This window comes from Gracilinanus agilis, chromosome 2 (genome assembly GCF_016433145.1).
Source record: "Gracilinanus agilis isolate LMUSP501 chromosome 2, AgileGrace, whole genome shotgun sequence".
Classification (NCBI taxonomy): Eukaryota; Metazoa; Chordata; class Mammalia; order Didelphimorphia; family Didelphidae; genus Gracilinanus; species Gracilinanus agilis.
In genome coordinates this window covers 282455279-282469204 of record NC_058131.1, presented here as the reverse complement: position 1 = coordinate 282469204, position 13926 = coordinate 282455279, and the positions used below count along the sequence as shown (strand labels likewise).

At 42.4% G+C, this 13926-nt stretch overlaps 1 protein-coding gene across 1 annotated transcript; it reads right to left on the bottom strand.

The window, feature by feature from the left end:
- Window positions 1–6629: 6629 nt before the first annotated feature.
- Window positions 6630–13077, bottom strand: C2H9orf78 (chromosome 2 C9orf78 homolog). Its single transcript, XM_044661328.1, has 9 exons — window positions 12933–13077; window positions 11431–11490; window positions 10570–10621; window positions 10128–10198; window positions 9815–9892; window positions 9343–9540; window positions 8338–8474; window positions 8063–8161; window positions 6630–6921 (listed from the first exon to the last, which is right to left on the bottom strand). The coding sequence occupies exons 1-9, from the start codon at window positions 13010–13012 to the stop codon at window positions 6830–6832; spliced, it is 867 nt and encodes a 288-aa protein (XP_044517263.1). The 5' UTR covers window positions 13013–13077; the 3' UTR covers window positions 6630–6829.
- Between the last annotated feature and the right edge of the window lie 849 nt (window positions 13078–13926).

Genomic DNA, 13926 nt, shown 5'->3' with positions numbered 1-13926 from the left:
TACATGAGGAAATTGAGGCCCAGGGAGAGTAAATGACTTGCCTAAGGTCATAGAGGGAGTAAATGATGAAGGTTGGATTTTACCCAAGCCAGAGCCAGTGAGCTTTCAACAATTTACAGATTAGTCAGTCCCAGGGAAGGTAAATGCCCAAGAGAATATGGATAATCAGCAGAGTCAGGATTCCAAGTTCTTCTTTCATTCTCTTCCCAGTCATCTAAGCACAGGTTCACACAGTGCTGCCAGAACTGAATCCATAACCACCTTTAAAGGTTTTCAGGGCAGGTGTGGCTACAAGCTCTAAATTACAGACTCCCTTAAATTTTCTAACAAGCCAGAAAAAGGGTTTCTCAAAATTTTCCTATAGAAGACAATGGATTGTCTTTACTTTTTTGTCCTTATATCCATGGATAACCACACAACAGAAAGGGATATTTTCTCATACTCACTGGGCCCATTCTTCTTCTTCTTTTTTTTTTTAAATTTTAAACCCTTAACTTCTGTGTATTGACTCATAGGTGGAAGAGTGGTAAGGGCAGGCAATGGGGGTCAAGTGACTTGCCCAGGGTCACACAGCTGGGAAGTGTCTGAGGCCTCATTTGAACCTAGGACCTCCCGTCTCTAGGCCTGGCTCTCAATCCACTGAGCTACCCAGCTGCCCCTAGGCCCTTTCTTCTAATGTTACATCAAACATTAAAATGGCACACTGAGCTTGGATAGAATAACCATTCTCCCACCACCAAATATCATCTTGGCCAGATGTATCCCCTTTGAATTTAACAGGAGTCATTAATTTGGAAAACAAGGGGCACCTCAACACCCAAGGGGGACACATACTTCTCAATGCTTTACAAATGTGGTTTGTTTTTTTTCCTGGCACCATTATGGCCAACTAATACAAATTTAAATTAAATTTAGGGGTTTTCCTTGACAGCTTTGGTGATGGTTCTTCCCAAAGCATCTGTCTTTGCCTGACTGAACTCTGTGACTCCACGTCAAGTCCTTTCCTCACTACACATGGCCTTAACTTCTACAGGATTATTTTCTCTTTTATAAAATGGAGTTCCCTTACAGGCCTGAAGTTCTGATTAAAAGACTAGAAGCAGTCTAGAAGTATTTCTGTTGCTTGCTGGTGACTGTACTCTGCCCCAAACACATTCCCTGCCTTGTTGCTAGAAGGTACTTCTCCCTTATGAGACAATAAAAGGGAGTCTGTTCGTTTTTTCAATTCTTTCACCAGAAATCACTAGCCATTTGGCAAAGCACAAGATTCTAAAATTTTAAATCTAAATCTAAAAAAACAAACCTGGGCTAAGTTACTACATTAAAAAAAAAAAAAAAAACAAACCCTTACCTTCCATCTTGGACTCAATAGTGTTTACTGGTTCCAAGGCAGAAGAGTAGTAAGGGCTAATGGGAGTTAAGTGACTTGCCCAGGGTCTCACAGCTACAAAGTGTCTGAGTAAGGGACCTTAATTCTATTTTATAGCTGAGGAAGTTGTGATTTTCTCATAAATTACATGGCTGTGGTCTGACAGGTCACCTAGCTGAATTCAATTCAATAAGCATTTAATGCCTACACTGTGCTAGGTTAAGTGCCAGGGATACAAAGATAAAAAGGAAAGTCTCTGCAATATATTGAGGAGAAACCACATGTACACAGGTAAGTATATACAAAATATTTTTTTGGGGGGGGTCAGATCTGTAATTTCATTGGTATACAGAACTCCCCACATCAATGTTAATTGGCATACTTGTCCATGAGTAGGCAGTCAATAACATTTATTAGGCGTCTACCATAGCCAGGCACTGTGCAAAGTGCTGGAGATAAAAAGTGATGGGATTAATCTTACCCTGCCCATTTTTAGATTTAATCACTAAAGGTGTAAAAATCCCACTTACACTTGAGGAGGGGAAGTCTGTTAACCCACTTGTGCAAGAGTAGGTGACAAATCAAAATTGACTGACTGTCCCCTGGGCAGTCCTAAGCAAAACCTTTGTGGTGATTGGTACACGTAAAGTAGAGGCAGGCACAGGAAGTAACAAAAAAGCAGCATCTTTTAAAGGGAGTGACAACTTCCTGTAAGTCAGTTCTTATTTGTTCTTTGGAATTGGAGACCTAAGTCCTTGGTGAGACTGTTCTTAAATCTCTCCCTTTGTACTACCAAGTGGTGAGTGTAAACACTGCCTCTTCCTGGATTTTTTCTGAAGGGGCTCTTTCAAGAAAGGCTTTGTGACTAAAGCTTTTGCTTCATTCATCCCCAGCCCTTGGCTCAAGGCTGAGGCTTCTCTGGCTGAGGACTAATTAGCCCTGCCTAGGTTAAGCCAGGGACTGGAGCAAATTACTTAAGTGTGTTAAGCTAGATCTCTTACTCTACCCTCTTCTCATCTCTCTACTTTCACTCTCTCCTATATTTTATAAGTAAAATGCTAAAAAATCATTTTGCAATTGATATTTATTAAACTCCTGGCAACCAACCCTTTTTAATATAAAGTTCAACCAAATCATAATTTTTCCCTTTACAAAAGGCAAAAGTCTCGCTTTGCACTCAAGGAACTTGTGGTCTAAACATTTATGTATAAACAAGACACAAAGAAGATTGTAAATAATTCTAGAACTGAGAGACTGGAGAAGGCTTCCTATAGAAGGTGGAGCTTGAAGCCAGAAGGGAATGAGGGAGGCAGCCAGAGAAAAAGCCAGAATGTCTCATTTGAAGAAGAAAAAGGAATCCAATGCCCCTGGACAGTTTATCCGGGGGGGGGGGGGGGGGGACGACCCTATGGGGCCATGTTATAAGTTTGCCACTTAGGAATGATATAGCTGGCTTATGAATGCCAGGCTAAGGCTCACACATACAAAAACAGACAACTGTTAACTTCAAGGAGCTTATAGGTTCTAAAAATAGTTTTCTCTCTTTTGTTCTTATGTCATCTCCATTTCCCCCATGTTCTCCTTTTTTGCCTCTCAGAACCTTCTCTTATCACTGGAACAGGAGACTGTCCAATGAGGGCTCTGTCTTCCTGAGGTCCAGCGAGTCCGGCTGAGGAGGAATGGCAGGGATGGCTCTGCTTCTCAGCATGTCTGTTCTGCTTTACCCATCAGTGGAGTGGCTGGCTGCTGAGCCACTGCATTATGTGGCCAGACACATCTGACTTTCCTGGGGGTGAGCCAGGTGTCAGCTGCTTAGTGTTCAGGTAGAAGAGGGACTGGTGCCAAGGCCAACGAACTGCTCCTACATGCGGCCGTGGACACATGGCATCTTTTCCGGATTTCTTCTTCGGAGTTTGTCCTTTCCTACTCTTAGATGCGGGTCAGAAATGAATCAGGGTGCCCTTGTGCTCTTTGAGAGATCAGGAGGGTCCCCAGAGGCCCAGGATTTGAAGTCCATACCAGAGTCTATCATCCCTAGCACAGCTGTGACCCAGGCTCCTGCAGGTAGACTCCTAAAGGAGCAACACCTCTAGGAGCGAGGCCACACTGCTAAGCAGAGGTGCTGAGGCAAAGGCTTCTTGGCAGCAGCTTTAAGCCGAAGCCCCCCAACTTGAGGACTAAGGTGGCATGGGCCTCGATTAGGGAGGGGCATGTGGTTGTATTTCTGAACCATCTATCTTCTCAGCAAATATCTTTTTGTAAAAACTAATGGAAGTTAACTGGCTAAATGATACTGAGGTGCTCATCACTGGGGCAATAAATGATTCAGGGGAGATACTAACTAGAGAACATGTTGGAATGAGGGGACTGGGGTAATAATATCAAAGACAGTCCCAATTCCTAGGTGGGTATCCCAAGAATCCTGAGGGGGAGAAGGAGCCGCCCACCCTCTGGGGCTTGCCTCCCTTGGGAGAGTGGGAATTAGAACAAGGATACTGAGTGTATAAGAACTATATAACAATGAAGGGGGTGGGGAAGAGTTCAGCAAAAATAAGCAACATGGTGAAAATATCTGAAGTAAAAAAAAAAAAAAGAAAATCTTTGCCAACTCTACAGGGTTCACACCAACAGTCCTCCACATCTTTAAAGGTGGTCCCTTCTTCTATCTCTTCCTTGGGTTCAAGGTTGGTCACATAACTTCACAGCATCCGGTTTTCATTGTTTCATTGTTCTTTCCGTTGACATTATTCAAGTTATTATGTATATTGTTTTCCTGGTCTTTCATAATATCATCCCTGTATCCTCTCTAACCCACCACCTCCTTTTCCATTTTATCTTCTGGAAACTCCAATCAAATCAGCACTGCTATTGCTTCTAGAAAGGGCAAATCAATTAAATATTGTGCCCGTCACCAACCTTGAGGACTTCCCAGATCAAAACAAGCTTCCTAAGCCACCACTCCTCTAAGTGTATTATCTCTCCTTTAGAATGTCAGCTTCTTTATAACCCAGATCAAATTGCTTACCATTTCAGGGAAGGAGGAAGGAAGATAATTTGGATCATATGATTTGGGGAAATGTATATTAAAATTGTAATTATATGTAATTGGGAGAATTTTTTTTTTAAGAATGTTAGCTCCCTGAGGCAGGGGTCATTTTTGCTTTTTTGTATTTATATTTCCCATGCTTGTAAGTGCTTTATAAGTGATTTTTAAAAAATTCATTTATTCATCCATTCAACCTTACACTGGTCCTTGGAGAACAGTTCATCACTGTGACCACACTTGAAGCCATTACAGCATAACAGATTCTGTCAGAGCCCTCAAAAACCCAGGGTTCCCTCCATGACACAACAAAGCATCAGAAGAGGCCTCAGTGGAAGCCAGGTCTTATGATATTATCAGATCATGGACTTCCCAATCCCATGCCTGAGCTAATTCTACACCTACAATGTTCTCTCTGAAGACAAAAGCTTGATCGTAAAAGTTCACAGTCAATAAAGAAACAGGACTAGATTTATATGAAGACGACCTGAGTTCAAATTCTAGCACTGCCACTTATTACCTGTGACCTAGGGTGAATTATTTAACCTTCTTGAACCTCAGTTTCCTCATCTGTAAAATGAGAGGGATTAGGTAACCTGTAAAATTCCTTTAAGCTCCAAACAGATGGTCCTAAAATTACTAATACAACTCACAAACCTATAGCACTTTACAACTAACAAAAAGCACTTTCTTCACGAGCCTCTGAGGTAGGTAGTGTTAAGTATTATTAGCTTAATGAATGAATGAAAAGCATTCATCAGATGCTTACTATGTGTTAATCTCAAAAGGCAAGGTTAATATCCTCTCATATCTGTAGAGGACTCAATATTCATTCTCCTGACAGGCCTACAAATATCACATTTTGGATCTGACTTTCCCTAAACCAGAGTTTTTGGCCGATAGCACAATCTTCTGGGGGTGTTTCAGTTTTCTGTCCTCTAATGAGTCATCCCAGGATGATCAATATCAACTCCTTTCTGAATGAAGCCTGGTTTGAGAGAAGCCTTAAGGAAACTCAGCTATCCAAGTGACAATATTTTTAATGGGAAATAATTTTATGAAATGTGTTGATCAACGCCTTATAAAATAGGTTTTTTATGCCTTTTAAGATGGACATGAATGTCCATTTCAATCACTCAGGTTTACACTGGGAATATGGAACCTCAGCAACTTAGGCACCTGAAACTCAGCAACTTAGGCGCCAGCCACCAGCAGATCTGGCAGAAAGTAAATATCACCCAAAGAGAGATGAAGTGTCTGATTTTAACTTTGCTGTAAAAAATTACGATTTCTTGAAATGGAAATAAATTGCATGGAAAAACCATTATGAATTAGGGAAAGTCAGAAACACCACCATAAGATTCTTAGTCCTCTCTTGGATTTCTCTTTTTTTTTTTTCAAACAAGCACTATAGAGTACTCACTGGATCCTCATGACAACCTTGCGAGGTAAATAATGTAGTTATTAATGGCCCCATTTTATGGATGAGGAAGGAAATAGATGGCTTAAGGGAAAGGGAAAGGATTTGCTCAAGGTCACACAGCAAGTAGCAAACCTTAGTCTTCTGAATGATACTTAAAAAAAAAAACAATAAAAACAAAAAACCCAAACCCTTACCTTCTACCTTAGAATCAATTCTAAGCATCAGTTCTAAGGCACAAGAACAGTAAGGGCTAGACAAATGAGGTGAAATGACCTGCTCAGGTCATACAGCTAGGAAGTATCTAAAGCCAGATTTAAACCTAGGGCCACCTGTCTTCAGGCCTGGTTCTCTATCCATTGACCCTTCTAGTATCAATTCTAAGACATAAAAAAGAGTGGCAAGGGCTAGGCAATTGGGAATAAGTGACTTGCTCAAGGTCACACAAACTAGGACATGTCTAAGGCCAGATTTGAACCCAGGTCCTCCTGACTCCAGGCCTAGATCTCTATCTAGTGTACTATGTAGCTGCCCCTGAATGATACTTCTTTAACAAGGCTTCCTAAATGAGCTGTGGATCAATTTCTGGGTATAACAAAATAGTTTAAAGAACAAGATCACAAAATCCTCACAATCTACACTACCCAAATAGCAAGAGAAAGCGAACTTATTTACAAAGGAGATTTGGAAATAGCAAGAATACTATTTGTCAAAAAGGGGAAACTGTACAGCTTAATGAGGATATTGATCCACTGCTTAAGAAAATCTGGTAAATAACATGCAAGATTATTACAGTCTATTTTCATATGGTCACGTTTATAAACAGCCATACCTATTTGCAAAAGGAAAAAAATCCACAAATAGGTTGTAGACAACTGCACAGCCTAAAGAAATCTAAAAGAAACAAATTTTTCTTTCTGTGATATTTACATTTTGTCCTTGACAAAAAATAAAATCTCGGCAAAAACTTTCCCCACCTTCTCCCACTGAACTGATATTAATAGCGTCTGTTCATTTTCTTAAACTTCTCATAATGATAATCATCAGTTGCCTTTTCGTTGGGAGGGCGCTTGCGATTTGGAGGAGACCCTTAAAGAAAAAAAGAAAAAAGTCAGCATATTTAAAACTGGACATCTTGCGCAACAAACACCAGCAACAACAAGCAGAAGCTACCAGGTGTGTAGAGGGAGTTTCATTCCCTCCCCGCCCCCCTACTTGGACTGCTGACCTGGTTCGTCCCATTTTTTTAATGCCAGTCCACATGAGGCATGAATGTAAATAAAAGGGTGTGGGTGGATCCTACCTGTCTCTACTTCCCTGAAGTCCTCTGGGAGAGGACAGAGAATCTTGCAGGATGAGCTACAGGTGGTCAGACTTAGAGTAGGAAAGAGACTTTAAATCTATGCTTATCTACTTTCTCTATTATTAATAAAATTTATGGAAAATAAGAACTTGGAGATATTAATTTTAATTTTACAGAGGATAGACTCCTTTGGGGAACTGTAATTCTGCTGGTGGCCAAGTGAAGTCACATCTCTTACATTAAGCACTAGAGAGGAGAATCATAGGAGACAAGAAATTCATCGTCCTGTAGCCGATCTGATCGTGTGTCTTAGAACTCAGCTAAGTAGGCCCCCCATAGGCAAAAGACTCAAGTCTATCCCAAGGCTTGATAGGAACTGCCCAAGCATGTACTACATTGGCTTCATCAACACGAACTTGAGAGCCAACCCCGTCTCCAGACAGATGTCAAGAATTTTATTGGGAGTCCAGGGCAGAAAAACAGAGATTGATTAAATAACTCCTGAGGCCAAAAATATGAGGAGCCCAGATGTTAATAAGTCAAAGACTTTCCTATTTAGAATTAGATTAAATTAAATTACACTGATACTGCTGGGTTTGGGGAAGGTAGGAGGCCAGGGCAGAGTTCCTGAGCACCCTCCTCTGGGGGAGCATGTTTAAGAGCAGCTGTCAAGGAGGCCTTACATCTAATATCATGCACAGTGACCCAAAGCATAGAGCCACAAATCTGTTGGGTATTCAGGAGGAACATGCGAACTTTAAAAGGGTCATGGCAGAACCGGCCTTGGATAAAATACTTAGAACACAAATTTTTTTTTTAAATGTGTTGCCAATAAATGCCCTTTTCTTTTCTTTTTTGTCCTTCACATTTACAAGGACTCTCTCCACCACCCAATGCCAAGGAAGAACAAAAGACAAATGCTCTTACTCTCTGGTTCTGGCTTCTCAGTATCTCCAACCCTGAGGGGCCGGGTTTTTGGTTCCTCCTTGTGCCTCCGAACTGGGGCATTGAGCTCTTCATGATAAACTAAAAGAGAACAATTTGACAACAAAGTCAACAAACAATGAGAAGCATCTACTGTTTGTGGAAGGAAGCTAGGTTTTTTCCTGTCTACTATTGTGGAAGAGAAATAACAGAAAAGGCTCAAAGGAAGGGAAGAGGGAAGGGAAGAGAGGTGAGGGGGGTCCCTGAGATACACTCACATCGGTTGTGCTGCACATAGTTCACAGCCATGTTGGTTGGAACAAAAGAGGTTTCACTGTCTTTCTTTTTGTTCTGTTGCTCAGCCAGTAGGCGTGCTTTGGCGTCCTCTGTTGAAATGATATTTTTTATTTTTGCACTGTGGGAAGAGAAGGAAAACCACTTATCCTTAAAACATGGGAGAATTCAAAGGCAGGGGGCTTCTAAGACTGCCATCCTGCCCCAACCCTCACCAAGTACCCAATGAGAGACAGAAGAAAGAAGCTGGTGAGAGAAGAGTTGAATCCTTTACTGGTGCTGAGATCTTGGCCAACTCCACATGCAAAGGAGGTCTTAAAGGGAAATTATACACACATATAGGTCATCTTTGGTTATTATATTTATTTACATTATTTTTTCCCTTTTAAAAATTTGTCCCTTCTCTCCTCTGAGTCCAGAGGCCCTAAGAGGTTCAGTAATTTGCTCAGAGTAGAACAGTTAGTATGGACCAGGGGTAGGACTACTCCAAAGCCAGCTCTCTATCCACTTCCACCACACTACTTCTCACAGTAGGGAAAAATGGGGAGAGAGAAAGTAACTAAGCAGATTGGGTATTTTTCTGAAAGTGTTGACCGGCCCCCCACGGCTATTTTTGCTATCCTAGAAGAAGCATGGGCTCACCTGAGACATGAAGTTCATTTTGATTTTTGCCTTAGTGCAAAAAGTTCAGTAACATTGCCCTTCAGTTCTACCTCATATAAGCTAGCCAACCAGAGAGTGTAGGGTATAGAATACTAGCCTTGGAGTCAAGACCTGAATTCAAATCACACCTCAGATACTTATTAGCTATGTGATATTAGGCAAGTCATTTAATCTCTATGTCAGTTCCCTCATCTTTAAAATGAGAAAAAAAATAGCACCTACTTTCTAAGGCTATTGTAAGGACAAAATGAAATAATATATGCTGGCTATCATAATTATTATTTTTATTTGTGACTGAATGAATCAAGTAAGAGAATGAAACATACTCAATGCCCAAATCCACCTCAGGGATGCCACTCAGCATCTGGTTGGACAGCATCTCTTCTGTTTTCTTAGCTGAGGAGACTCGGATGTTCTCAGGGAGCTCATAGAGACAGTCTTCAGCATTCTTCAACTTTACCTTCTGCTCCTCATTTTCCACAATTCCTTTCCTCTTCTTTAATTCAGTCTCAATGTACTTCATCCTAGAACATAACAAGGGAGAGCAAGTGGCATATAAGCTCTGTTCTGCTCTGAGCCACCACCCTTTGGCTGATCCAGAAGAGAGAAATGTATTGAGGGGACCACTGGGAACAAGAAGGTAGGTTTCAAGAAACGGAAGGTAGAAGACAGAAAGGAAAACAAGTCTGAAGTCTTCTATAATATCCAAAAATTTCCCTTGGTTCAGTTGAGAAACAGGATTTAGAACCAACAATGAAAGTGTTATCTGTTCACACCCTAGAAAATAAAACCACTTACATGTCTGCATCCTCATCCCTTCGATTGGTTTCTGCTGAAAATGATGTTCCTAAATTGAGGTCCTCCTCTTCATTAATCCTAAACAGAGACAGGTATAGTATTTTTAATGTTGCCTTGGAAACAAATCTGCTAAGTCCATTTAAAAAAAAGCCCTTAAAGAATATTTTGTGAGTTATTCTTTCACAGCTGCTATTTCCCCCAAGCTCTCTAAGGATACAAGTGAATCTTCCCAGGATTATGGGCAATCAAAATTGAGTGTAATCATAGGGAGAGAAAAGTTCACAATAGTTTCTAAAAATGATTTTCCACCAACCTGTCCTTATTTCTTTCCTTAAGTTTCTTCATGTCCACCATCCCACCAGCCTTGATCTTAAAGGGATCATCCTGCCAAATAAAAATGATGATGTTGAAAAAGCAAATATGGTTTATAAACTCTGTGAAGGGCAAGGATCATGTCTTATTCATGTTTTTATTATCCACAGTTCAATTACCAAAGTTATTGAATACTTCCCATGTGCCAGGAACAATATTGGGAGCTACCCTAGCACTCAGGACTCAGAATAGATTAGGTACCAATAAAAATTGCTTAATATAGGATAAATAGTCTTTCTGGAGATCAACAAACTTAAGTTCTGCTCTTTATACAACGAGACTTTACAAAGCTATAAAACACACTTTTAAAACTTGCTAAACTTTCAGGGTTTCCCCCCTTGTCAAAGATTATGGCAGTTACCAGAAATGTCTATAAAACTTACCACTAGAGTTGTCTCTTCTTGTACTTTCTCACCAACCAAGAGGGCTACAGCACTGAGGGGAAAAATGGTGGGTACACAACTCAGAGACAGGAAAATATAAAGCAGTCAGTTCAGAAATTCATTACCCAAGCTGAAAAGAAAAACCCATGTGAATAATGGGAACCAAAAAAGCATGTTAGGAAAGATCACATTAAAAAATCCCCAACTAGAATAAAACTGATGCTAAACTCTCAACTATACAAGTATTTTCTTAGGTCTTTGAGCTAGAATAGAATTTAGTGGCAACCCAGTCCAAAACTCCATTCCGCATCCCACTCCCTGCCCCCCAAGATCACAAAGGTAAGAAGAGTCAGCACTTGAAGCCAGGTCTTGGGATTCCAAATCCAGTCCTCTCTGCACTGCTTCCATTTTCCATGATCTTTCCAAATATTATTGACAGTGGCTCAGGACTTTTGCCTGTTACCAAAGATATATTACTGATCTAAGTAAGCATGGTGGTTTGAATTCAAAGACAACCAATCTTCTTACTATTCCTTACTTCTCTGCAGAGCAACCACTCCTCTATAAGTCATTTTCAAAGCTAAAATCATTTTCCTTGGCAGAGAAAAGAGAAGCAAAATAAGCACTAAACCATTTCTAGTATTCTATCTACTATCTATCTACTCCATCTACACTCTGAATTGTTGACAAGCATCTGGAGAAGTAGGGGAAGCCAGAAGGAATGCCCTACCATACAGTATGACAAGGAAGGAGGACTATTTCAAGTAGTTCTGCACTTTTTACGGCATTATATAAGGAGTGACCTTTCCAAGACATACTTCTGGTTGACTGTGGTCCCCAATCTAAGGTGGCTAGACTTACCTCACCCCATTAGGACGTCTTCTCAAGCTCTGAACTTCTTTGGTTTCTTCCAGTTTCAACCTGAATATAGAACAAAGAATTGACTGTCAGTTCAAATTCAAAGCAAAATGGGGTTATTGAGAGCTCTGTCCATTGGCTCTGAGACTCTATCCCCAAAAGGACCTGTTTTCCCAACCCGTGACAGGTTAAGGAATTTGATCAATTTCCTTACCTTCTGGGAGACAATAGGCCCCCAAATGTAGCAGTGTTTGGCCACTTACTGTGTATTCTTAGAGGATTAGGGGAAACTTTAAAATGCAGATCAAGAGTTAATTTTTTTAAATTGACAGTATCTCTTGAGCCTCTCACCTTTCATTCTCCCCATTCCATTCTCTTCCTATATGAAATACTATACTGTTTTGGTTCAGAAGAAAGAGTTTTGTGAAGAGTTGTAAAGTTTTATAAATGATTTAGTATGGGGTAGGGCATAACATATATATCTATCTATATGTGTAAGAATGAAAATAATCTTTCTTTACTGCCTATCTCAGAGAGTATGTATGTGAGAATCAAATGAGATGACTTCTATAAAGTACTCTGGAAATTTTAAGATGGTACATAAATGTTAAGCTATGATAATACACCCTCAAAAGAATGGTTATACTATTTAATAAATTGTTTTCATAGGAAGAGAATACACATAATATATTTTAAGAATAAACTTTTCTTTCAATAGATGGGAGAGCTAGGTAGCCCAGTGAATGTCAAGCTTGGAGTCAGAAGAACTTGGGTTCAAAACATTCAGATACTTCCTAGCTGTGTGGCCCTTAATCAAGTTTTACTTAAACCTGTTGGCCTCGGTTTCCTCATCTAGAAAATGAGCTGGAGTGGTCAGAAAGCTTTAAACAAACAAACAACAAAAAAAGATAGTTCAGGACAGTTAATAAGCACTAGCCAACGAGTGGAGGATACAAAGAAAAGTGAGACCAGTCCCTGTCCTCAAGGAACTCCCATCCTAAGACGGACAGTCAGTAAATTGGTGTCTCTGATACCGACGCTGGGTAAACGTCCCAGAGCCTCAGAGGGAAAGCACCGGTACTGGGGGGTTGGGTGAGGGTGAGAAAGGTCTCTAGCAGCTTCCGCATCCCCTACTGGGCGTTCGCCCTCCGGGGGTGATGGAGACAAATACACCCACGAGGCGGTCCAAGATCACTGCGCAGCATCAGGGTTAAGTTCAAAGTAGGCTGACCTCACCGCCAAGAGGTGGCCTGCTCCAACTCAAGGCGCCCCCGCCGAACGCACAGCTCAGCCGTAGCAGGGGTTCCTCATTTGGCCTGGCCTTCTCTGCATGATAAAAAAGCGTCCACTGGATCAGAAAATGGGGAACCATCCCAGTGTCCTTGCCAAGAAGACCCCCATACAAAGTTCTGGACCGCAGAGTCACCAAGAGTCCGATTCGACTGAGAGACAGAACGACCACAACAACCTCTGCCCGGTTGGCCCCCATCCCGCAGTCCACTCACCGGACCTCCTCGCTGTCTTGCTCATCGGACTCTGACTCCGAGTCGTCGCGCCGCTTGCGGAAAGTCTTGCCCGCCCGCATGGTCTCCCGTGCCTGGGATTCCCCCACGGTGGGCCGCGGGTAGCCCCGACGCTGCTTCCCAGTCCCGGCCCCGCGCAGTTACTCTAGGTTGGTTCCGGCGCAGGGGAGTGTGGTCAGAGTTGCGTGCAAAAGCAGCAGGCCCGCCCCCGACTCCGACGGCCGACACAAAGCGCTCTCCATTGGGCTGCGCACTCCGGAGCCCGCCCAGCCTGGCATGCTCCGCCCCCGCCTGCGCTGCAGCAGTAGCCGCCGCCGCCCGGGCCGCGGGGGACGGGGAGGGAGCAGCCGCGAGAGTGGCAACTCCAGAGCCCAGCCCGCCCAGGTGAGTGTGGGCGCGCGGGGCTCCAGCCGTTATCCTTCCTGAGCCCTAGGGGCGGGGTGGACGGAGAGGAAGACTGCGATCTTCTTCCAGGGACTGCAAGAAAGGGGGCCCCTCCTCTTTAGCTTCCTTCTCCCCTCTCCTTTCATCACTTTCCCCTCCTCTATCATTCTCCTCCACTCTCTTTTCATCTCCCTCCCTTCCGTTCCCCTCCCCTTTCATTCTCCTCCCCTTCCCTTCTTTTTGATTTCCCTCCCTTCCACTCCTCTCCCCTGGCATTCTCTTCCTCTCCCTTTTCATCCTACTCCCTTCCCTTTTCATTTCCCTCACCTCACTTCCCTTTTCTTCCTCCCTTCCCTTTAACTCCTCTCTCCTTCCCTCCTCCTCCGATTCCATTACCCTTTCACTACCTTAAATTCACTTTTCACCCCCCTCTTTCATTTCCCCTGCCCTCTTTCACTCTAATTTTACTCCCCTCCGTCTTTCTTCCCCTTTTCTTTCTTCCCCTCTTTCCTTCTCTCTTCCCTCGAAAATCTGTCCCTCTTCACTGACCTCCTTTCTTCCTCCTCTCATTACTCTCCCCTCCCATCCAAAA

What these genes read in the sequence shown, in the direction of transcription:
- C2H9orf78 (XM_044661328.1), bottom strand. Translation starts at nt 13,012, where the DNA reads ATGCGGGCGGGCAAGACTTTCCGCAAGCGGCGCGACGACTCGGAGTCA. An exon ending in GAGGTGGATTTGGGCATTGA is followed by an intron (nt 8,475 to 9,342) that starts GTATGTTTCATT and finishes CTCTTCCCACAG; the next exon opens with TGCAAAAATAAAAAATATCA. An exon ending in CTATGTGCAGCACAACCGAT is followed by an intron (nt 8,162 to 8,337) that starts GTGAGTGTATCT and finishes GTTCTCTTTTAG; the next exon opens with TTTATCATGAAGAGCTCAAT.